Source organism: Mustela nigripes, chromosome 7 (assembly GCF_022355385.1).
Source record: "Mustela nigripes isolate SB6536 chromosome 7, MUSNIG.SB6536, whole genome shotgun sequence".
NCBI classification, from domain to species: Eukaryota; Metazoa; Chordata; class Mammalia; order Carnivora; family Mustelidae; genus Mustela; species Mustela nigripes.
In genome coordinates this window covers 21,790,699-21,814,254 of record NC_081563.1, presented here as the reverse complement: position 1 = coordinate 21,814,254, position 23,556 = coordinate 21,790,699, and the positions used below count along the sequence as shown (strand labels likewise).

The window sequence follows — 23,556 nt, the reverse complement described above, 5'->3', positions numbered from 1 at the left end:
CTTGGATATGGGAAACTGTCCTCAATTTCCAGAAGAAAGCTGTGCCCGTGACACTTAGCATCCTATGCCGAAGCCGGGGTACGTGCAAGGAAGCAGGCCCTTACAAGCAGCTCAGCTGTTTATTTAGTCAGTAGAAAAATGACTTTACAGGTGTGCGGCGCGTAAAGGGAGATGGGGCCCCACCCCCACGCTAGAGCACTCCAGTGCAGTCCAGTGCCTGGCGCCTGGTCTGCAGGGGTGCCCGTGAGCACGTGAGCTATCTGGACGCCCCAGAGCATCTCCTAAGTGTGCTGCCCCCGTGGGGGGCACCGATTTCGTGCCCAGCAGCTGGGCCTGACAAGAAGGGTCTGAGGAGCCAAGTCCTAGAAGCGGCCCAGCACGGTGGCTAAGAGAGCCATGCGTATGTACATGCCGTTCTCGGCCTGGCGGAAGTAGGCTGCTCGGGGGTCCGAGTCCACCTCCACGCTGCAAGAGAAGGAAAAGGGTTGGCACACAGCCCACGGTGGCCCATTCGGGACCAGGCGCCCTCCCCCAGCCAGCCGCCATTCTGAAGCCGCGTCACCTTATCTCATTGACTCGGGGCATGGGGTGCATCACCACCATCTTCTTCTTGGCCCGTGTCATGATGTGGGGGGTGAGGATGAACTGGCCGAAGCACTGTGAGTGAGACAGGGGCCCTGTCAGCGCCTCAGGGCTGGGCTGGCCGTGCGGCCACGAGCCTGCGATACTCCAGGTCCCCTCCACTCCAGCCCTTAGTTCTCAGGACCGAGGGGCCCCGTCAAGCTCCCGGGGCCCTGCCTTCCCCACCACCAGTCTGGACGTGGCACAGCGCCGGGCCTCGCCCGACCGTGGCACTCACAGCTTCATACTCCTGGCTGGAGTCGAAGCGTTCTTTCTGGATTCGAGTCATGTAGAGCACGTCGGTGTCGGGCAGGGCTTCCTCAATGCTCTCGAACTCCTCCTGGAGGGCGAGGCCGAGCCAGAGTGAATGCAGCGCCGGGCTCTCGCTGCCCAGCCCGCGCGCCCCACGGCCTCCCGGGGCCTCACCTGCTTGGTGCCGCGGGCCGCCACAAAGGCCCGCACATTGGCTGGCATGCGCAGGCTTGGGGGGGCCACGTAGCGCAGGCTGACGCGGTACTGGGTGAGCAGACAGGCCAGAGAGTGCACGGTGCGCCCATGCTTCAGGTCCCCCACCATCGTGATCTAGGGGGAGGGGTCTAATCACCAGGAGGGCCCCTGGACCGAGCACCAGCACCTCCGTTTTCCAGCTTTTGCTCTCAGGACCAGGACGGAGGCCTCCCTGCCGCAGCATGGCCTGGTGCAGAGAAGGTCCTTCCCACCAACAGACCCCGCTCCGGAGCTTCCCTAGGCGGGCCCCCAAGCTGTGCCACGACACTCACTGTCATGCCGTTGACAGTCCCAAGCTCCTCCCGGATGGTGAAGATGTCCAGCAGAGCCTGGGTGGGATGCTCTCCGACCCCATCTCCTGCGTTGATCACTGGCCTCCGGCAGTGCTTGGCTGCCAGCTGGGAACACGGGAACAAAGAAAGGAGAGCCTTGGCTTCTGCATCTCGGTGGCTCCCACTCCCGGCCGAGTCCCACTCCCTGTCTGGCCCAAGCAGAGCCTCACAGTCAAGTCCCTGGACCCATCCTACCCGACCCTGTCCCAGTGTGCAGAGTGCCTCACCTCCACCGCTCCGGGCTGCGGATGCCGAAGCACGACCACGTCAGCGTAGCAGCTCATGGTCTGCACAGAGTCGGCCAGGGACTCGCCCTTCTGGACCGAAGATGTGGCTTCCGAGAAGCTGAGCACAGCACCCCCCAGCCGGGCCATGGCTGCGGCAAAGGAGCTGCTGGTCCGCGTGCTCACCTCGTAGAACATGGAGGCCATCACCTTCCCCTGGCGGGAGTGCAATATTCAATGTAAACATGGCTGCTCATCATGGAGAAAGCACGGGCTGTGGCCTGCTTCCCCCACTGACACGGGAGGGGCCCTGAGAGAACCCCTCCCTGCAAACCTCCTCATGACCTGTCCTGACCTTGACATTCCCGTGAGTGTCATACTGAGCTAAAGGCTCCGCTTCCGAAAAAACCATTGCTAAGTATCTGAACGAGATACTCGTTGTCTGGGGGAGAAGGAAATACCTCAGTTCTATCCCATGAACCTGTCTGCATAGACCAAGTGACCAGATTAGTAGGCTCATACACTGGTGCTCAGGACCCTGTCAGTCAGCTAAGTACTGGTCAGAGGAGGGCAAATGTGGGGGTCTGGGGGTCTGGGGGCCTGGGGCAGCCAGAACTTCCAGAGCAGAGAAGGCTGAGTAACTCCTGGTGGAGGGTTTAGACTCACAGGAAGGGACCTATGGCAGGAGAGGGGGATCCTTCTAATCACCGCATAGCCCTGCTGACAGGGTCCTGGACCCACAGCCCTGACCCTGACCTTGAGTATGTCGAGGCTCCGCTCCTTCTGTACCATCATACGCAGCGTGTGTGCCACATTGAACAGGTGAGACATCTAAGAAAGACCCCCACGTCAGCTGGAAAGGCAGTGGTCCCCAGAGGTCCTAGCCCCAACTTCCCAGAGTCTCAAAGCTCTGGATGTCCCCATCCTCCCTCCCCCAGGCACCTGATCCTTGGTGAACTGCTGGACAGACAGGATATGTTGACCCACTAATGAGTGCAGCAGGGGTGAGGTCTGGGGGTGCAGCAGGCCAGGGGTCCCCAGGTTCTGGGGTGACGCCTGTCTAGGTACTGGTGGTGGTGGGTAGCAGGTGCCATCAAGAGTTCCCATCAGCTCTGCAGTGAGGGACGGGGCAGAAGAGGGGGGTCAGAGGGCTCCTCCTATACAGGCCACTGAGACAGGTCCCCGAGGTGAGCGTGTGTTCCGGGGGCATCTCACCTGGCTCAGCTGCCTTCCGGGAGGACTTCTCCTTTGGCTCCTCAGCTACAAACAGGGCAAGAGGACAGATGTAAGCCTGCAACTAGGGTTTGTGAAGATCCCCCATTTCCCCCGCACTCTGGACCACAGTGTCTGTGTTAAACCAACTCACACAACAGCAGCTGTAGCAGGTTAGGGGACAACAAGAAGGACCGGCAGCCCGTGGGACACACAAGTGACTCCCCACGGGGGCTGCTGTGTGTGAGCAGTGGTGCCCTCCCAGGGCCCTCCCAGGCGGCGGCGAAGGGATCCTAGGCAAGGGGCACGGCCAGGCTCACACCAACCAACAACCTGGATTTACCCCATGTTCTGCTGCCCCGTGGGATCCCAGCTCCCGGGCGGAGGAACACAGCTGCCCACAACAAGAAAGGGCCGTGAGAAGCTGCGGGGTGCCTACCTCATGCTGGGGAGACCGATTCAGGCAGGAGGGTGGGTACAGCAAGTCAGACTAGCATGAAGGGACGGCCAAAGGGACAGGGTAAGTGTCCACCAGGGACACTGTGGGGAAGAGGAGCCTGTCCCTCCACATCTCTAAGTCCAGGTGGCCCCATCCTCCACATCACAGGACCTCCCTCTTACCTGGCAGACCTGGATCGGAGGCTCGGTGGATTCGGGGTGGCAGGTGGAAGCGGCCATCGGGAAGCCCTGGGACGGCCCGGCGGGGCCTCTCAGGTGTCTGGAGAGAGACAGGCGTTTTGCAAAGTACTGACCCAACTCCTCAAGTTCATTCCTCAAGGAAAGCCAAACCACTCACTGTCCACCGCGAGAATGGAATGGATCCCATTCTCTATCACCTCCCCTCAGATCCGTCTTTCTGCTATGCTGTGCTGGCCAGAAAGAGACAGACTAGCCTTTTAGAGGCGTGTGCTAGCCCCATGACAGGCCCCCAGATAAACCTCCTGCTGGGTTAATAAGAGGCTTATCTTTCCCCTAGGTAGGTAACCTCCTAAACAGAGAGTTGATTCCATCTTCTATAGTAAACAAAGAGGTAGGTGGTGGAAACCTTAAGTGTCGAGTACAGAGCCTTCTACCCCCGAACCACCCGTCAAAACACCTGTGTTGTTCACCCTGTCCCTGGCTGCACCCCCCAACACACCCCCCAACCCCCAGATACCGTGGTTATCTCACTGGTGGCAGGGGCTGGAGGCGCGAGCTGGGGAACAGCCCCCTGAGGCCACTTGCGTACATCCTGTCCGTAGCCAGGGGGCACCAGGACCTGCGGACAGAAGGCAGCAGTGGGCGAATAAGCTGGGGGCAGAACTGGACTGAGACCCTAAAAGAATGGAAGCTGGCAAAAAGAAAAATCATCTCAGGGGACCTGTGCCCACCCCTGTCCACGGCAGCTCAGGGAGGTGGTGGCACCACAGAGAGGTGCTGGGCGGGAGGACAGTGGGACGAAGTCACTACTGAGGATGGGGCTTGGGCCATATGCGTACCTGCCCATCGATATAGGCCACCTCTCCTCGCAGGACCACACGGCGGACGGTGCCCTTCACCTTCTGCCCTTCGAAGGGCGTCCAGTGAGCCTTAGAGAAGGGCATGTGGCTGGGGATGGTCCACTCGTGCTCCAGATCCACCTGCCCAGAGTCACGGGTCAAGCGAGAGGCGCGCGCTGCAGAGCCCCCCACCCCCACCCCGCCCGCCGGGCCTGCGCGCCCGCACCTCCACGTAGGTGTCCTCCTGGGGGGGCAGGTGGAAGATGCGGCGGGGGTTGTGGTGCAGGCGCTGCAGCAGGTCGTCCAGACTGAGCCGGCCCTCGCTGACGGCCGTCAGCAGCAGGGGCAGCATGGTCTCCAGCCCCGGGAAGCCGGGGGGAGGCTGGGGCGCACACTTCTCCTCCAGTGTATGGGGGGCTGGGAGGGAAGAGAGCAGCACTGTCAGGCCCGACCACCTCCCCGTCTGGGGAGTCACACAGGCCACCGGGACGGCACTGCTGCCCTAGCCCCGACGCTTGTTTCTTCGGGTTGGTTATGTGGGAAACAAGTACACGGGCGGCTGCCACCCTGGGGGACCGCACCTTCCGCCCTCCTTCCCGTATTTACAAGTTTGCTCATTTGCTCATCTGTTCCTTCAGGGAGGATTTATGGAGCACCTGTCACAGCCCAGGTGCTCTGCTACACGGGTCAAGGCCCAGTCCTCGCGGAGCCTAGAGGCCCTGAGCTGGGGCCCGAGCCCTGCTGGGCAGCAAGTCTGCTGTGGGGCCTCTCACCATGGTCTGAGGCGAAGCAGTCGATGACAGCCATGTTCTCCCACAGGGCCTCCACGTCCTGGCGGGAGCCCAGCTCGGGCCGGACCTCCCCCTTCCCCGAGCCCAGGCGCTGCAGGTCATCGCGGCTCAGGAACAGATGGTGGGGGGCCACCTCACAGGTGACTGGCAGCCCCCGCGCCTTGGCAGCTTTAATCAGTAGGATCTGGGTGGGGGGAGAGTGGGGAGATCCAGCGGAGGCCTCCCTCATGCCCTGCCCAGCAAGGTCTCTGCTTCCAAATTCCCCTCTAGGAAAGGGACAGGGCAGACAGGCCGAGTGGTGGCTCCACGCTCCCTGCGCCCCCTGACCCCCAGCAGGAAGGGCCCCGGGACCTCCGGTGGTCTCTCACCTCCTCCTTCCGGGCCACGTGACATATGTGCACCGAGCGCTGGGTAAGCTGGGCAACCATGAGGACGGCGGCCACACTCTGCCGCTCCGCGTGGGCCACAATGGGGAGGTGGGAGGGCCACGTCTCAAAGTGCTGGGGACAGAAAGAATGTAGCAAGGAGTGTGCAGAGCCTTTCCTGGTCTGAGCTCATTAGAGCCCAGAGGCCTCCTAGAGCTCTAGACACTTTACTGCTGTTAGCTCACTCTGTGGGGTCCTCCTCCCACGGGCCCACTCCCTACCTCCATCCACTGGGCCACACTGTCCAGCCGAAGCTCAGAAAAGGTCTCGTTGAGATAGAGCTTCAGCCCAGCGGCAGACCCGGCTACAGCACCCAGGGTTCCTGCATTTTCTGACGAGGCTCCGAGAAATAAGGCAAAGTCACAGCGGGCGCCAGCCTCTGCCAGCTGGAGAGGATACACAGGAGATAAGGCCTATTGGCATCCGTGCCAGCCTGGGCTAGGCCCCTAGGCTTCTGCGAGGGGCAGAGAGAAGAGGGATCCGGGAGGCAGGCAGGGACATCCGGGACACCAGGAAACAGGAGTGCCAGGGCTCACCTTCTGGGCCAGGGCGAGGGCCGGGGCATCAATGATGGGGGGCCGGGTATTAGGCATGGCGCACACCATGGTGACACCCCCAGCCAGGGCAGCAGCGGTGCCTGAGGCAAAGTCCTCCTTGTGCGTTCCCCCCGGCTCCCGCAGGTGCACATGGATGTCAATCAATCCTGGGAGAACACGGACATGACAAGATTAGACGGCAGTTCAGAGACCCGAAGGACATCAAACATGTGAACTGGGGTGGCAGGAAAAGCAACAGCAACTGATCCGAGCGAGAGGTGGCAAGCTTCCATCAGCGGCACAGCGGGTCGTGGGAGCAAAGCGCTCAGAGAGGGCTAAGCTGGCCCCCACGCTCTGTGCCGTCCAGACAGGGTCCGTACCGGCTGCTACCAGTGTGCAGAAGCCAGGTTCTGCCAAAAGATGCACTCACCAGGAAGCCGCACAAGCTTTTGGGAAGTCATACAGTCAACGTGCACCTTCAAAGGAGGGGCGGGCCCAATCTGACCCAGGGCCTGCAGGTGAAAACCACAGTCAGCTCCGATTTCAGGGGATCCCGGGAGTTGTAGGTAGGGACTGGGTTTCCCCCATAAACCAGGTTCTACTCCCCCTCTCTACCCACCTTCTCTCTCTCTGCAGCTGCAAAGGCTGGTTATTGGCCTACTTCATACTGAGATCTCCCAACCCCTCACTTCTCCCTCCGGCCCCATTAACACTGACAGTTGCCCTCCCAGCACCCAGGCCCCAGTCACCTCCACAAACAGTTTAGTGCACTTGATATCAATGATGAGGGGCACGGAGAAGTCAGCAGCCAGGCGCCGGGTGCGGTAGCCCTTAGTGACAAAGGAAGAGAGACGCCGGCCCCCGGCCCCGCGCATTGACAGGTTAATCACGAGCTCGAAGTGATTCTCAGCCAGCTGCTCCAAGATGCTTCGCTGCGGCGGGCACTCCCCATCCACTGCCTCCTCAAAGTGCCAGTCCACAGCTGTTACCTGCAGCCCAGAGACAAGGTAAGGGCTAACCTGAGCCTGGCGGGAGTCAGAAAGGACAGCCTGAAGGGAGGGAGGCGGCCTAGGAACCCATGGGGAGACTGGGGACCCACAGGGTGGAGGCCGGGGCTGCTCTATTTGCTACTGGCAAAGTATGTTTCTTGACAGGAAAAACATCTACTCTAGGGTTACCAAGGCCCGTGTGGTATGAGCCCACACCTACAGGTACAGAAATAATATTCTGGAAGAAAATAGACCAAAACGGTTAATAGGGCCAAAGAAACTGTAAGAAGCCTTTTTCCTTGCTTTTCTGCATATTCTATTTGCTCTACGTGGAATACACAGGACTTGTACAATGACAGAAAAAGCAGGGGAAAAGAGAGAATTCTCTGGTACGTGGGGTAGGCTGCGGGAGCTCCTGTACCTTGACACCATGCTCAGTGTAGAAATCGGCGGTGCCCAGACTGGCATAGAGGCTGTAGCCCAGGCTCTCTAGTAGCCGTACTGTCGGAAGCAGCTCACTTTTGTTCTGCACCAAGCAGAAGGAGGAAGAGGTTGCGGCTTTCCCATCTTCTACTTCAAGTCAGCCCAGGCCCAGAAAGCTAAGGCCATCTGCCCCAACCTCTCTGGGCAGTGCCCCCAGCCCAGGGTCTGTACCTTATAGCTGCCAATGGTCAGCAAGATGTTCTTCTTGGGGATCTTAAAGCCAGTGCTTAGCATGGCCTTGAGGTAGGCCTCGCAGCGGCTCTCCCCAAAGCCAGCCACCTCCCCAGTGCTGGTCATCTCCACGCCCAACACCACGTCGGCACCCGCCAGGCGTGAGAACGAGAACTGAGGGACCTGAGGGAGCAGAACGCAAGATGCCAAGGCAGAAGGGGCCCAACTCTCCTCACCAGGAGCGGCAGCCACGGCCCCTTCTCCTTGGCCTCATCCAAAAGGCAAGGTTAGCCTTCCCCACTGCTGCTCTGCCTGTCAGTCCCCTGCTTCCCAAACACACTCCAGCTCTTCCCTCAGTTTCCACTCTGCTGGTCCTTTCTTTCTTTTATTTATTTATTTTTTTAAATTTTTAAATTTTTTTCTAATAAACATATAATGTATTTTTATCCCAGGGGTACAGGTCTGTGAATTGCCAGGTTTACACATTTCACAGCACTCACCATTCTGCTAGTCCTTTCTACAAGGCCTATTCCTTGGCCTGGGAACACTTCATCAATAAGCTCAGCAAATCAAACTTCCGGACTGTCCTTCAAGACCCAATTCAGATACCAACTCTCCTCCTAGGCCTTCCCAGGTCGCCCCTTTTGGAAGCGGCATCTCTTTTCTGAAAATTCCTCTGGCATCTTATTCTTATCTCTGCTATGTAGGTTATCATAGACTGTAACAGAAGCAGGTTTTCGGACCCAACTTCCCTTGCCTCCCGTCACTTGAATGTGAGCTCCTAAGGGACAGACACCACCCTATCACCCTTACGGCCCAGGGGTGCCGTGCCCACAACAGCTGCTCGGGTTTACGTGCGGACTGACCTACCATGGGTGCGGTCAATGACCACTCTCCCACTATGTGCCTCCTTGTTTCTGACTTCTGACTTCTAACCTCAAGGCTTTAATGCTCCATACCTTTACACCCACGACTCCGGTGCCGGTCATGAGCCCCACAGGTTCCACTTCTTCCCCCATGATGACCCGTGTGGCCAATGCTACTAGGTCCACACCTAGTGTCTTGGAGACGAAAGGGAAGGAGCGAGAGACACGCACGTTGCATTCGATGACTTTCAGCTGGTCGTCCTGGGGCAGAGAGGGGACGGATCAGGCCTGCTGCACGCTGGGCTTGCTGATGCTACTCCACTGACCTTGACTCTCCCCCTGACTTACCACTCTGTGGGGAACCAGTCTGGAATAACTAACTGTCACAAAGCCCTCCCTCCAGCCCCTGAGCCTACTCAGATAAAGGCAGAAGACAGTGAGCCTTGCTGGCCCTGCGGCTCCACAGAACGAGGGGGTGCTAGTCCCTTCCCTCAGTCCGCAATTACTACCTTGGCAATGAGCTGCAGATTGAAGGGTCCCGTGACCTGCAGCTCCTGGCCCACAGCATGCACAATGGCTTTAATCCGCTCTAGGGTTTTGGCAGTGATGTCCTGTGGTGGGGTCACCAGCGTGGCGTCACCCGAATGCACACCCGCATTCTCCACGTGCTCAGAGATGGCAATGGCTGCCACCACACCATCACGGGCCACAGCGTCCACGTCGATCTCCTAGTGGGGAGGCGAGGGCAAGGCAATATAGGGCAGTGGGCCATTTTCTTCTCCCACTTGCCTTAGGAGGCTCCCTTCCTTTAACAACCCTCCTTCCCGGTCCACCGTGACTACAAAGTGTTGCAGGACCAGAGACGGGAGTTTCCACCAAAGGCCGGGGAACCCACCCTTATAGACTTCTTTGTCTGTGGCCCTACCTTGGCCTCCTGGATGAACTTGGAGATGACCACAGGGTGCTCCTTGGAGACAGCTGCTGCGCTGCTCAGGAATCGTTCCAGGTCTCCGTCAGTGTAGGCCACGTTCATAGCAGCGCCGCTCAACACGTAGGAGGGGCGCACCACGCAGGGGTACCCCACTGTCTGGCAGAACTGGCGAGCAGACTAAGGGTACAGCTGGGTTGGTCACGCTCACCCCTGACCTCCTCCCGCTTCCAGCCCCCCACCACGCCCCAGCCCACCTCTAGGTCACTGAGCTCCCTCCACTGAGGCTGGCTGATACCGATGGTGTCGAGGAGCCGGGAGAACTTGAAACGGTTCTCAGCTGAGTCGATGGCTTCAGGGGATGTGCCCAGGACTCGGCACTGCTGCCGATGCAACGCCATGGCCATGTTGTTGGGCAGCTGCCCGCCCATGGAGAGGATCACGCCTTCGGGGTTCTCTAGCTCATAGATGTCCATCACCACCTTGGTGTAAGAGGAGAAGCGAGTGGAGGCAGCCGGTGGTCAGGGATCTGGGCCTCCCTGGTCACTGCTCCTCACCCTCTACCCACTTCCCCTCACACCCCACAAGTTCCAAGGAATCTTGGGTCAGCCAGCCACTTCCATGTGACCCTGGCCCCGCAGGCTAATAAGCGGTCTTCATTCCTCTCACCTCAAAAGAGATCTCATCAAAGTACAGTCGGTCACACATGTCATAGTCTGTGCTGACAGTCTCTGGGTTGTAGTTCACCATGATGGTCTTATAGCCCATCTGTGACAGAGAGGGAAATGAGATTTAGCTAGGAAGTGGGAGGAAGAACAGAGAAAAACTAGGGCAAAACCCCCTTCTTCTTTTTTCTTTTTTTAAAGATTTTATTTATTTGACACAGAGATCAAGTAGGCAGAGAGGCAGGCGCGGGTGGGGGGGGGGGGCGGGAAGCAGGCTTCCTGCTAAGTGGAGGGAGAGTCTGATGCGGGGCTCAATCCCAGGACCCTGAGATCATGACCTGAGCTGAAGACAGAGGCTTAACCCACTGAGCCACCCAGGCGCCACAAAACCCCCTACTTCTAATGGCTGTGAGGGACACCTGCCTTGGGAGGGAAGCAGGGCCAGCACTGGAGGTATCAGAGAAGTATGCACGTGTTGGAGAAAAGACACATGCCCTGCGAGGCCAAAGACGGCCTAAGGGGAGGGCTCCCTCTCATACCTAACCCCACTCCTCCCAAAGCCCTAAGACAGATGGAAGTGTAGCAGTTAACAGAAAGTGCCAGGGTCAAGTGTGGGCAGAAGGCGACTGCTGGACCTGAATGGAGCAGTAAAGGGAACAGTATGAAAGACTAGCTCTCGGACCTTTCGGAGCTGCCGAATGCAGCCCACGGCACACCAGTCAAACTCAACGCTGGAGCCGATCCGGTAGACGCCAGAGCCAAGGACCAGGACATGAGGCGTTCGGAAGGTGAGGTCATGGGTGGTGCCCCAGTAGGTCAGGTACAAATAGTTGGTCTGGGCTGGCCACTCGGCCGCAACCGTGTCGATCTGTTTCACCGCCGGGCAGATCCTCTGTTCCTGCCGCAGCTTGCGAATGGCCAGCTCTGTGCTGAAGGAGAAGAAGGGTCAGAAACAGAGCCCTGGGGGGTGCAGCAGGGTGGACTATGTAGACGAGTGAGGTCCTGGGGCAGGGAACGGAGAGGAAGACAGCCCAGGGACGAAGGTCAGAGGCCTCCAAAGCTCCGAGGGCCATGCACTAGTACAAAGGCCCCACATCCTCCGCCCCATGCCCTCACCACCACCTCTGACCTCAGAACGGCAAGGGCAATCTGCTTGTCCGAGAAGCCAAGGCGCTTGGCCTGCTGCAGCAGGTCTGGGGGCAGAGGCCGTCCACGATGCTGTTCTAGCAGCTGCGTGTGCGCCACAATCCGCTTCATCCCGTGCAGGAACCAGCGGTCAATGCGTGTGAGCTCGTACAGCCGCTCCACCGAGTAGCCGGCCCACAGAGCTGCCGCCACCACGAAGATGCGCTTGTCGGTTGGCGTCTCCAGTTCCTAACGGGGAGGCAGACAGATGGATACGGCAGGACTGCGGAGAGGGACGTGTCCAAATGTTACACCTAACAGTCCCAATCCATTTGCAGCACCTCAGAAAGCCTGAAAGCAGCAGCGCCACTGTTTTAGGAGAGGAAGCTGCAGAAAAGGAACAAGAGCCAAAGCTCTGTGATGGCAAAAACCTGTAGGCAAATCTTGGCTCTGTCTCCTTCTGGCTGAGCAGCCAGCGTTATCAGCAAACTCCGCGAGCTCTCTAGGCCTGTCTCACTGTCCCTGGAAACGAGCTTAAGAATACATCCTCATGTAACTATAGAAGGGATGAACCGTGAAATTCTCAGCCATGTGGAAACACGGCAACACAGTAGCGACTGCTGCTCTTAGCCGTAACAAGCCCATGGGCTGAGGGCAGAGGGGGTCCACTTCAGGGGTGCTGCCAGGGGAAGGGAGCCACTTACCATATCACTGACCGGTTTTACCGTGTGATCAAAGCCCACACAGTTCTCATCTACCATCCGAAGAGCTTTCTGGAAGGCCTCCTCAAAAGAACGCCCAATGCCCATGACTTCACCTGGAGGAACAGGATGTAAGGACTGAGGGCCTGGAGGCAGGAGGTGCTGCTGCCCAGAATTTCCATGATTTAGTCAGGTCTCTTGGGACAAGTCCTACGGTGGTAATATGTACGGTGTCTCATTGTTGAGGAATCTTCCACAGAAGTTCCTTTCCTTAGCATTTTCATGACCTGTGTTTCTTAGTGACCCCGGAATCAAAATGTCTAAAATGGACATAGGGATACTGGGACATATCACAGTTTATCACAGTGACCCAACCCCCGACCGTTATCCACTTAACTTGCTTTATTCCAATGGTGATGACACTGTCTGAGATCTGTCTCATCCTTTCAAACTTCTCGACAGTCTGGATAACAGGAAGATGACCCACTACTTTTTGGATCCATCCAGATAATCACGTTTACAACACTTACTTTGAAGTATTTCTTCCTGGACTTTTTTTTCAAATAGGTTTTATATATGGTTATAGAACATGTACAATTTCTAACCTGCTTTTTCTCTCATAAGCTTGTTCCCACATTGCTGTGTGATCTTATTACCAAACGTTTAATTCCTTTATAATTTACCGTAACTGAACTGCTCACTTCTGGAAGGACACCTAGCTCTGAAGTGTTTATCCTTCTAAGTGAGGCTGTGATGTTTTTAGGGCTTTGGATTATCTCCTTAGGATATATTTTCAGAAGTGCAGGGGCAATAGATAAGGCCCTTAATAAATATTACTCGCCTCACAGAAGCTTGGGTTTCCTAATACAGACTTAAGTCTAACCACCTTCTAAGAAATATGTAGAATTATTTTAAACAATCTTTGCTCATAAACGAAAATGTTACCTCATTTTAAATAAATTTGTATTTACTAATAAAAGGGAACTCCTGTCTCTACAAACCTTCCAGGTTTGCTTATTAATCTCCTCTTTCATTAAGTTTTTTAACGTCCTCTGACAATTTACCCTAGGTCTTCAAGTATTTCTTAACAATGATATTTTTCTAATTACAATCCTAATTGTTTCTTTAAAAGAATTTTAAAACACTAAAATGCTAATAGTAGTATTAGGGAAGTGGATGATAAAGTGATTTTACTCAACTGCTTTGTAATATGCTTATATTATAAAAGTGTTGATTTGGGGAAAAAGAGAAACCCTCCACATTCATACGTGCATGTCTACGAAGACTCTGGAATCACTCACATATATACATATATACACATCTATCTCCAAATTAATCTGTGTGTGACATGATTATAGACGACTAGTCTTCTGTGGTTCAACTACTTTGCTAATCTCTCAATGTTCATATATCTTACTTAAATAATAAATGTTATAAAAAGTTACCAGGATCACATTCTAAGGACACTTCAACAGACATAAAACACTTAAAAGTCTCATCTGGGAATCAATCTTTTTCCTATTTTCAATCCACTTCTCTTTACCAACAACTTAATTATGGCTTCAATCCCATGTTTATTATAATTTTCATGTAACAGAAAATTCATCTCCAGAAGGAACAACTTGGCAGTCTTGTATGATTTCTAAAAATTCCAAAATAATATCTGAGCTTTCTTCGACTTGCCTGTTTAAAGGCTACTATTGCTCTTAATGGAAATTTGGAACATAATGAAATGCTCTTATCTTTAGCTGAAGCACTGTGGTATGTGAAATGCTTGCTTTGGTTGAAATGTTTCAGAACAGTCTGGAGTGACTTAAAGGGACACCAAAGGGAAGCATGGTGACTCAATTCCAACACATTCGACCACTGCTTGGATGTTGACTATTATACCCAGTCGTTCGCTGCTACGTTTCCTCGTTTTTATGAAAAATTTCTCAGATGTCCTACTCTGATCTCAAACGTTGTGTTAAAGCAAAAACAAAAACAAAAACAACGTAGTGACCATGGCAGAAAGCACCTGGAGGAGGAGATGGGCGGACACCAGCTGCCACGGCAGTTCTCAGAACAGCAGGCCTCACTTCCCCGAAGCATCAGTACTCAAATTCGCATAGAGAACAAACTGTCACTGGTATTAAAAGCCTATGATGAGGCCGTGGGCAAAATGCAACGCAAGGCCGTGGGTAGAGTTTCACAAAGCCGCTCTCGCGGCCAACAGGAAACAAGAGTGTGACAGAGGTGCGTGTAACTAGCAACTGGATCTAGCTTTCCATTCTTGGCTCTACCCTCTCCTCAGCCACGTCACCTTCCTTCCGCGGGCACCTCAGTTTACTCATTTGTCAAGCAGGAGAGAGGAGCTAGTCTGATGGCTAACACACCCTCCCAGAGATTCTGACATGCCCGCCATCCGGGGAGCAGAGGTGGCATGTATTTTCTGGCACAGAATTCCAGATGCCTCCGAGTTCCATTCTTGACGAGGACTATCAAGTTTGAAACGTCCCTGTGAGCTCTCAGAAACCATGTTCTCAAGCTGCTGCTAACACTGGATCTGAAAGGCTATGCCAGGGAACTAACTCTATGACATTCTAAATTCTTAGGGATGCTGGGACGCCAAAGGGTGACCTGAGGAAGGGTTTCCTGGGGTATGTCTCTCTCACCAACGCTCTTCATGCAGCTCCCGATCTTTGTGCTGACGCGGAGGAACTTGCTGAGGTCCCACCGAGGGATCTTGACCACACAGTAATCCAGGCTGGGTTCAAAGGCTGCTGTTCCCCCTGTCACGGAGTTCCTGGGAGCCACCAGGTGAAGGTGCCAGGACAGAGCGGGAGATGTAAACAGTGAGCTGCCCGAAAGCTTGCTCTGTCCGCACACATTCAGACCAATGTCCTTTCCATAATCCCTGTCCCATGAATGTTTTCTTCAGCTCCCCTCCCCGTCTGATCTTTCCCCACCCTCGTACCTGAGCTCCGGCAGAGGGATGCCCAAAGCTAGTTTGGCTGCCACATAGGCCAGTGGATAGCCCGTGGCCTTACTGGCCAGGGCAGAGCTGCGAGACAGCCTGGCATTTACTTCGATGATGTAATACTGCAAAAAGAGAGAGAGAGAGAGAGTGTCACCAGATAACTGGCCCAGAAGGCCTACCTAAGAGAGCTATCAGGAAGGCCAGAAAACAAAGCCCTCTCTGAAGAGAGAGATAGCAAAACCACCACCCCCAACCCAGTCCAACCCTATCAGGCAATCCTGACTTCTACTCCAAGGTCTGCAGGGTCAAAAGTCCTCAAAATTATGGACGGGGGTCTACCAGCTAGAACATCACCTCCAGGGCCTAGAGTCTCACCTGCTCAGACTCGGGATTCAAGGCGTACTGCACATTGCATTCCCCAACAATTCCAAGGTGCTGGGTCACCTTGATGGCTGTCTGCCGTAGTAGCTGGTATTCCCGGTCATTCAGCGTCTGGCTTGGAGCCACCACAATGGACTCACCAGTATGGATGCCCAGTGGGTCCAAATTCTCCATGTTACACACCTGTAAAAGAAGGTCCCATGGAAGGTCTCAAGAGAGACAGGAGACTGTGTCCCACGGCCTGTTGCTTCTGGTGAGAGCCCACTGTGGGTCTCAGGGACACTGAATCCTCACAGATCTGAGCGGCTGGCACTGCTCCTACCAGACCTCAGACTGCCTGACAGTACCCCCACCCCACCGTTACTCACCGTGACACAGTTGCCATAGGCGTCTCTCACCACCTCGTACTCAATCTCCTTCCATCCCTTCAGGGACTTATCGACCAGCACTTGGCTTGTATGGGCAAAAGCTGGGGCCACAAGGGCAAACAGCTCCTCCCTGTTGGAGGCAAAGCCAGAGCCCAGGCCACCGAGGGCAAAGGCAGCGCGCACCAGCACGGGATACCCCAGCCGCTCGGCAGCAGCCTGGGCCTGTAAAGAGCGGAAGAGATAAACAAACAGATCAGGCCTTGACTGCTGGCTGCACAGAGGGTGCCTGGCCCCAGAGAAAATAAGAAACAAGGACAATGACATCTTCCACCGTCCTACAGCCAGCCTCGAACCTGTTCGAGAGAATTTGCCGCCTCACTGGGGGCCACGTGCTCGCCAATCTCTGCCATCCTGGAGGCAAAGGCACGCCGGTCTTCCGTCAGTTCAATGGTCTCCACGGGTGTGCCCAGGACACGGACCCCATACCGAGCTAACACTCCGGCCTTTGTCAGCTCCACGCCACAGTTCAGAGCTGTCTGGCCCCCAAAAGTCAGTAAGATGCCATCTGGGCGCTCATTACGGATCACCTGAAGGAGAGGAATAATAAGCATTAGGACCTTGGGGGTCCAGAGGAGAGGAGCAAAGGAGTTTAGGACCCAAAAAGACCACAGGATCCCCCTACCCAGACCAGCCTTACCCCAGTCATACCTGCGTTACGTAGTGAGGTGTTATGGGAAGGAAATAGACCTTGTCAGCCAGCCCCTGGGAAGTCTGCACTGTGGCGATGTTGGGGTTGATCAGCAAAGTCTGGATGTTTTCTTCCTTCAGGGCCTTAATCGCCTAAAGGGACAAAAATGGCCTATCAGCCTTGCCCGCAAAAACAAGACTATCAACGGTCTTAGACCCCCAGCGTGTCTCTTCTCTCCCTCCCTGTGCTCTCAGTCCCTAATAACCAATTCCTTTTCCTCAGCACCTCACCTTTCCACACGTTCCCCAAATCTCCTGGTTCATTCCCTCCCTACAACCAACGTTCACGCCTCAGCCCTCTCAAGACTACCTGTTCCTGAGGGTCACACACCCAGAGGGACAGGGACGGACACACTTTACCTGAGAGCCTGAGTAGTCAAACTCTCCAGCTTGGCCAATGGAGAGGCCCCCAGAGCCCAGGATCAGAACCTTCCGTGGTGGTGGAAGCCCAGAGCTTGGGCTGGGAATTCCAGGTGGACAGAGGCGCTCAACCAGCCGCTCTCGAACTGTGGAGGCCAAGAAAGTCATAGAACGTTCGAGCTGAATGAGAGCTGAGAGAGCATCTACATCAACCCCCTCACTTTACAGCAGAATTCAGAGTAAGTCATCCCTCTAATGAGTAGCAGAGGCAGGACAAGAACCTAGGACTCAAGACCCTGGAGCTCGTTTTCCCGGAAGAGGCATAAATAACCGTCGTGGCTTGGCTGCTTTCCCACCTCATCCCCTTCACCTACCAAGCACATCTCCCTTTCCTGCGGGCATGTCCATCTTATTATGCCCATCCCAGAGCCAACCCTGTTCTTCGTTCTCCACAACCTGGATCTACTCAGGTGCTTACCTGTCTGGCCCCCAGGGTTCCCGGCTGTGGCTTCTTTCACAGTTTCCAGAAAGATATCAAAAAGTAACTCCATGTCTGAAGGACCAGCTTGGTGCTCTGGGTGAAACTGAACACTGTCGAAGAGAGAACATGTGTCGAAGAGATGGGGTCATGGAACCCGCCATCATCCCTGGCTTGGAATTGGCAGTCTCGGGGGCAGGTAACAGGAGAGATGATGGGGCCCACTGCTGTGCTTTACTTTTTTCTCTTCCAGACCCTGGGGCTTCCACGCTGTAGAGAGTCAGTCACCCTGATGGAATCGCCCAGACTCACCTGAAGAACGGCAGGCTGTCGTGTACGATGCCTTCATTGGAACGATCGTTGGCGTTGGTAAAGAGAGGAAGCCAGCCTGCTGGCAGTGAGTCTGTTTCCACAGCAAAGCCGTGGTTCTGGGATGTCAGAAAGCAGCGCCCAGACCCCACCAGCAGGCATGGCTGATTATGGCCTCGGTTCCCATATCTGGAGATGGAAGCACACTGAGTCACTGGTCCCTTTCAACACCCCCCCCACCCTTCACCACTCTACCGAACCCAGCTTCTGTTGCACTCAGCACCCTCAACCGACCCCTGCTCCTGTTTCAACACTAACCAACACCAACTCTATTCCCATCCCCAGACTCCCCACCACTCACGTCAGTAGTGCGGGCCTTCCTCTCCCCACAAGTCCCACCTCATCTTGTATGTCTTGGCCCCAATGGCTAAGGCCAACAGCTGGTGTCCCAGACAGATCCCGAAGACAGGTCGGGGATTAGGCTCAGATAAGACACGGCTCAGTGTGGATACCACACTGGGATAGGAGGCGGGGTCACCAGGGCCATTACTCAGGAAGACACCCTCATACTCTGGAGGGGGCAGAAAAGATGATGTCAAAACCAGTCGTCGAACCAGAGAGACACACTCGCAGCCCTTACCATCAGAGCAAAAGCCCTGATCTCTGTCTCCTTCCCTGCAACTTAGAGCAACTAGACCAAGGGACAGATCTTCCCCCCCCATGCTGCCTGCCTGAAGCCCTGTACACACCCCAGCTACTCACCCCGGTTGTCTAAGGCATGGTCCCACGGTACCACCGTGACCTCAGCACCACGCTGACAGAGACATCGGATCTGATTATACTTGAGGCCACAATCCAAAGCAAGGATCCGAGGGGTGCCCCCTGCATTGAACACCCGTGGAGCCTGAGGAAAAAAGGGCAACAGTTGGCAGCTGCGATCAGTAAGGACACACAACACACACGAACCCCTGCCTGAGGCCTCAGCTCATCTGCCCTCAAATGATCACCCCAGTTATAATAACTGTAGTGATAATAAAACTACCCACTCTACCTCGGTACCTTAATTGAGACCTCTGGCACCAGGGGGCGGGCATTCGGGTCCAAGAAAGGCAGTGCTGAAGGCTCTGTCCCATCCTGGACCAGCTTCCCCAGCAGAGACCCTTGCTCTCGCAACTTCTTAGTCAGCTCCCGAGTATCCACTCCTGTCAAAAGAGCGCACTCTGAGAGATCACACTCCCTCAACTCAGTCATGCGTGAGGTCAGACTTTCAGAAGCACTGCATTCCAGAACCCTGAGTCACACACAGCTGCTCTAGGGGCATCAAGATCCTGGGCCATCCTGATGGAAGTACACTACCATGAAGTGTTCTTGCTAAAAATATCACATCTGAATTGAACCACAACTTCTAGATTTGTTTACAGAAAATAATACTGGGACACAACGAATAAGCTAAACAAAACTACAGGAGCGTAATCAACAAAACGCGGATTGTGGGATGCTGGAAAGGAAGATGCACTTATTTTTGTCAAATAAGTTTGTTGATCAAAGGGACATATCAACCGAATGTAATACAGAGATCTTACTGAGATCTAGATTCAAAGAAGCAGTAAAAATAATTTCAGTAAGAAATTATAAATGTTGCCTGGATTTTTGATATTAAGCAATTACTGTTACTTTTTTTAAAGACACAATAATGTTATTGTGGTTTTGTTTTAAAAAGGATTCCTGATGGCTTTTTTCACAGACACTGCATTATCTGTGGATGAGAGGATACAATGTTTGAGATCCGCTTCGAAAAAATGAGGGGGTTCTAGTTGTAGTGGTGAAATAAATTTAGTCCTGAGTTAATGACCACAGAGGCTGGGGGTTCATTTTATTATTTCCTCCTTTTGTATGTTTGAAATTTTCCATTGGAGCAAGAGCTCAGTTCCTTCTCCAACCCCCAAACTCCAATGTAAACCTTCCAAATCTGATACATTCTATCACAACCTTGGACTCAAGGCCCAAAAGTGTGTAAGACATCTCTTCTTTCCATGCAGGCACCTGGGCTCTGCCCAGAAATGATCACACTTGCGCCATACCTTGCAGGCCAGGTATCCCGTGCTGCTGCAGCCACTGGTGTAGGGTGCGGGTAGCACTCCAGTGGCTGGGCGTGGGGCAGCACTCTCCCACCACCAGTCCTGCCACATGGATCCCCGAGGATTCAAACCACTGTCAACCGAAGTAAGAGACTGTGAGGAGCCCAGGCCACATATCTTCCTATCTTCTTTTCCCATCGTACAACAGGGGCCCTACACTTCAGCCACGCTGAAAGGATTGGTCAGTCCCTTAACACACCAAGCAACTCATGCTTTTTTCTTTCCCCATATGAAACACTGAACACCAGGCCCCCATTAATAACGGAGAATGAGCTTTTCCTTTCCTTCCCTTTCTTTTATCCAAAACAGAGATTACAAATCCCACTTCTGTGCAGATACCCAGGGCAGCCTGTGCCTCCTTAGGGTTCACCTAGACTCATTTTACTTCTTGCTATTTACATTGTATATAAATGTGTTTCTGGATCTCCCTACCACAGGAACTATGAAGGCCTCAGGAACAAGGAGTCTGACACATAGCAGTCAACAAACATTTACTGAGTGCTCACGTAGTGCCAGGCATTGTAAGAGACGTTGGGGGAGGAGCAGTGAGTGTGCAAAAAGACAAGGTCCGGTCTTCACCATGTTAGTTTGCTACTTAAGGAGCCTGAAAATTGGGGCACCTGGGTGGCTCAGTCGGTTAAGCCTCTGCCTTTGGCTCAGGTCATGATCTCAGGGTCCTGGGATAGAGCCCCGCATTGGGCTCTCTGCTCAGTGGGAAGCCTGCTTTCCCCTCTCTCTCTGCCTACTGCTCTGCCTACTTGTGACTTCTTTCTCTGTCAAATAAATAAATTTAAAAAAAAAAAGAAGCCTGAAAATTAACAAAGCAACAAGCAAGTAAATAAGATTATAATTACAGAGTATGCAAAAAACAGAATGTAAGATAGATGCAAATGCTTTATTTTATTTTTTTTTTAAGATTTATTTATTTATTTGACAGAGAGAGATTACAAGTAGGCAAAGAGGCAGGCAGAGAGAGAGAGGAGGAAGCAGGCTCCCTGCTGAGCAGAGAGCCCGATGCGGGACTCCATCCCAGGACCCTGAGATCATGACCTGAGCCAAAGGCAGCGGCTTAACCCACTGAGCCACCCAGGCTCCCGATGCAAATGCTTTATTAAATAAAAAATTCGGGCGCCTGGGTGGCTCAGTGGGTTAAGCTGCTGCCTTCGGCACAGGTCATGATCTCAGGGTCCTGGGATTGAGTCCCACACAGGGCTCTCTGCTCAGCAGGGAGCCTGTTTCCCTTCCTCTCTCTGCCTGCCTCTCTGCCTACTTGTGATCTCTCTCTCTATCAAATAAATAAATAAAATCTTTAAAAATAAATAAATAAATAAATAAATAATTCAAGGTAGGACAGTAAGCATGATTATGCCCCTCCCCCCTTAGTAGGGGATTATCATTTTTTAAAAAGTTAACGCAAATTCGCTACCCAGTATATAAGCATTTAATAACTAAATAGAGAACTGGGTCAACTATTTGGGAGGGGATGGCATACTGAAGTCACATATGTTTAGTGACAGAAGGTTTAAAAGACGATGGCTGTTGAGTGTTCCTCAGGCATCTGCAGGATAGTGTGGCAGAACCCTCCACGGGTAGACTCATCTGTATACGAACGGGTGCCCTCATAGCACATGTGCCACAGAAGCATCCATGGGGGACTTTCACCCTGGTCCTGTTAGTTGTCTCGGTTTTGCAGATTTGTAAATGCTTATTTTGTCAGTGGGTCTACAGCTGACAAAGCTGAAGACGGACCATATGTTAACCACCACACTGCATTATAAACAAGAAAGTAGTCTATTTACAGATTGATGATGAGGAATGGCCCCTTCCAGGACCTAGCGTTCCTCTCCTAAGAGGGTGAATTAAAGAATTAAAGGCTCACTAAGCGGGGAAAACCAGGACAAAATGCACTTCAAGGAATACTGCACCTAGGCTGGGGTGGTTTCCACTAGTAATTTGTCAATTTTTTTCATTAGTTGAACTCTTGGTGCAACTTAGTTTCCAAATTCCAGAGAACAGGTAGAACCTCACTGTGGGAGGAGACTGTTTTCTTATCTAGAGATAAGAACTACTACTGAAAAGTGGCAAAAATGAGTCAAGGTCAGGAAAATAAGTTTAAAAAGAGTATCAGCGGGGTGCCTGGGTGGCTCAATCTGTTGGACATCTATCTTCGGCTCAGGTCATGATCCTAGGGTCCTGGGATGGAACCCCATGTCTGGTACCCTGCTCCTGGGAAATCTGCTTCTCCCTCACCCTCTGCCTGCTGCTCCCCTGGCTCGTGCTATCAAATAAATAAAATCTTAAAAAAGAAAAGAAAAGAATTATCAGCCTGACTGTGTGGTAGATGAACTGGGACCCACTCCCACTGGGAAGGGTGTGACCCTAGCTTCCAGTTCCTTTCCTTTCCCACTATGTAATCTTTTTTTTTTTTTAAAGATTTTATTTATTTATTTGAAAGGGAAAGACAGTGGAGAGGGAACACAAGCAAGGGGAGTGGGAGAGGGAGAAGCAGGCCTCCTGCTGAGCAGGTAGCCCAATGCAGGGCTAGATTCCAGGATGCCGGATCATGACCTAAGCTGAAGGCAGCTGCTTAATGCCTGGGCTACCCAGGTGCCCCTCTTACTCACTATGTAGTCTTAAAGCATTGCCCCTATCACACCACTCTGCTGCTAAAAAATCTTCACCAGTTCCTTACCAAAGCCCAGACTCTCTGGCTTGGCATCCAGCGAGCGTTCTGTGCCTCTCCAGATACTTCAAGCCCTGGGTAGGATTTGTCTTATCACTTCAAGTGTGTGTGTGTATCTTTGTTCTCTCCAGGATGCCCAACTTAATGTCAATGTCTTCACTTGACTAATAGTTAACGATCATTGGTTTGAAACGGAAAGTAGAGAAAGCATTTGGGTGTGGCTACCTTACTGAGACCGAACTCATCCACTTCATCTGCGGGGATGCCATAGTTGCCGATCAGAGGATATGTCAGCACTAAGATCTGTGCTTTGTAGGAAGGGTCAGTGAGGGCCTCGGGGTAGCCGACCATGCCGGTTTGAAACACTGCAAGAAAAAGGCAGGGCTGGGGCTCGGGCAGGGCTGGGGCTCGGGCAGGACATCCTTCACAACACTGCCCTGCGCGATGACAATGCCCCAGCGGTGGCTGCCTTGACCTTGAGGGATGAAAGGGGCTGGGATGGGGACAGGGGCACCAAATAGGGGTGGGAGGAGGGTATGCAGGCGGGAAAATGGCGGGTTTGGGCAGGGCAAGCTGGGCAGAGAGGGGCAGCAGAGAGTGGGATGAGGTCGGCAACCGGCTCGAGCTTGCTTACCCACTTCCCCGGCAGTCGACACAGTGGCCCCAAAGGGCTGGCCCCGCAGGACCGACCCATCCTCCAACATCAGGGCCGCCATGGGAACGGAGCTCAGAGGCGGGGGCGAGCACAGAGAAGCGGCAAGCGCAGCAAGCCCCAGCCGGTGCTGGAACCACGTGAGGTCGGCGCGCCAGGAGTCGGTCCACGTGGCTAACCGCGCCGGTGGCTGGAGCGCGGGCCGCGGAAGGCGCAGGAGCTCCAGGCGCGCTGGGCGGAGGCGGACTGCGGCGGCGCGAGCTGCCGGCAGCGTGAGGGGCGGGGCCCAGCACGCAAGGGGCGGGGCCAAGCTAGCAACAGCGCGTCGGGCGTCTCCTCTACTCTCCCTCCCCACCAACTCCGCCCCACTGCAAAGTCCTGGGAAAACTAGAAAAGAAAACCTGACTATCCAAAAGCGCTCTCTCCC

General features: G+C 54.0%; 1 protein-coding gene across 3 annotated transcripts; it reads right to left on the bottom strand.

The window, feature by feature from the left end:
- Positions 1-100: 100 nt before the first annotated feature.
- Positions 101-23,488, bottom strand: CAD (carbamoyl-phosphate synthetase 2, aspartate transcarbamylase, and dihydroorotase). 3 transcript variants are annotated; one of them, XM_059405318.1, is made up of 45 exons: positions 23,112-23,481; positions 22,703-22,842; positions 19,738-19,867; positions 18,716-18,858; positions 18,419-18,560; positions 18,056-18,227; positions 17,660-17,845; positions 17,348-17,460; positions 16,870-17,015; positions 16,471-16,602; positions 16,116-16,349; positions 15,763-15,984; positions 15,389-15,577; positions 15,011-15,135; positions 14,709-14,839; positions 12,058-12,170; positions 11,358-11,602; positions 10,911-11,157; positions 10,233-10,331; positions 9,821-10,045; positions 9,561-9,743; positions 9,145-9,363; positions 8,729-8,896; positions 7,770-7,952; positions 7,537-7,641; positions 6,876-7,115; positions 6,557-6,638; positions 6,127-6,293; positions 5,812-5,976; positions 5,534-5,665; positions 5,148-5,349; positions 4,601-4,791; positions 4,375-4,515; positions 4,053-4,154; positions 3,518-3,614; positions 3,240-3,290; positions 2,900-2,944; positions 2,627-2,796; positions 2,441-2,515; positions 1,688-1,900; positions 1,401-1,526; positions 1,048-1,203; positions 860-961; positions 563-657; positions 101-465 (listed from the first exon to the last, which is right to left on the bottom strand). In XM_059405318.1, the coding sequence occupies exons 1-45, from the start codon at positions 23,191-23,193 to the stop codon at positions 363-365; spliced, it is 6,729 nt and encodes a 2,242-aa protein (XP_059261301.1). In that variant the 5' UTR covers positions 23,194-23,481; the 3' UTR covers positions 101-362. The 3 variants fall into 3 exon arrangements, with proteins under 3 accessions (XP_059261301.1, XP_059261302.1, XP_059261303.1); XM_059405319.1 differs by lacking the exon at positions 3,240-3,290 and having other exon boundaries at positions 23,112-23,480; XM_059405320.1 differs by lacking the exons at positions 101-465; positions 563-657; positions 860-961; ... (4 more) ...; positions 2,627-2,796; positions 3,240-3,290 and adding an exon at positions 3,336-3,386 and having other exon boundaries at positions 2,917-2,944; positions 23,112-23,488.
- Positions 23,489-23,556: the final 68 nt, after the last annotated feature.

Excerpts from the sequence above, each read along its gene's own strand:
- CAD (XM_059405318.1), bottom strand. The coding sequence starts at position 23,193 with ATGGCGGCCCTGATGTTGGAGGATGGGTCGGTCCTGCGGGGCCAGCCC. Across the intron at positions 9,744-9,820 it reads GGGAGCTCAGTGACCTAGAG|TCTGCTCGCCAGTTCTGCCA; the intron begins GTGGGCTGGGGC and ends CTGTACCCTTAG. Across the intron at positions 5,350-5,533 it reads ACGTGGCCCGGAAGGAGGAG|ATCCTACTGATTAAAGCTGC; the intron begins GTGAGAGACCAC and ends CCCCCCACCCAG.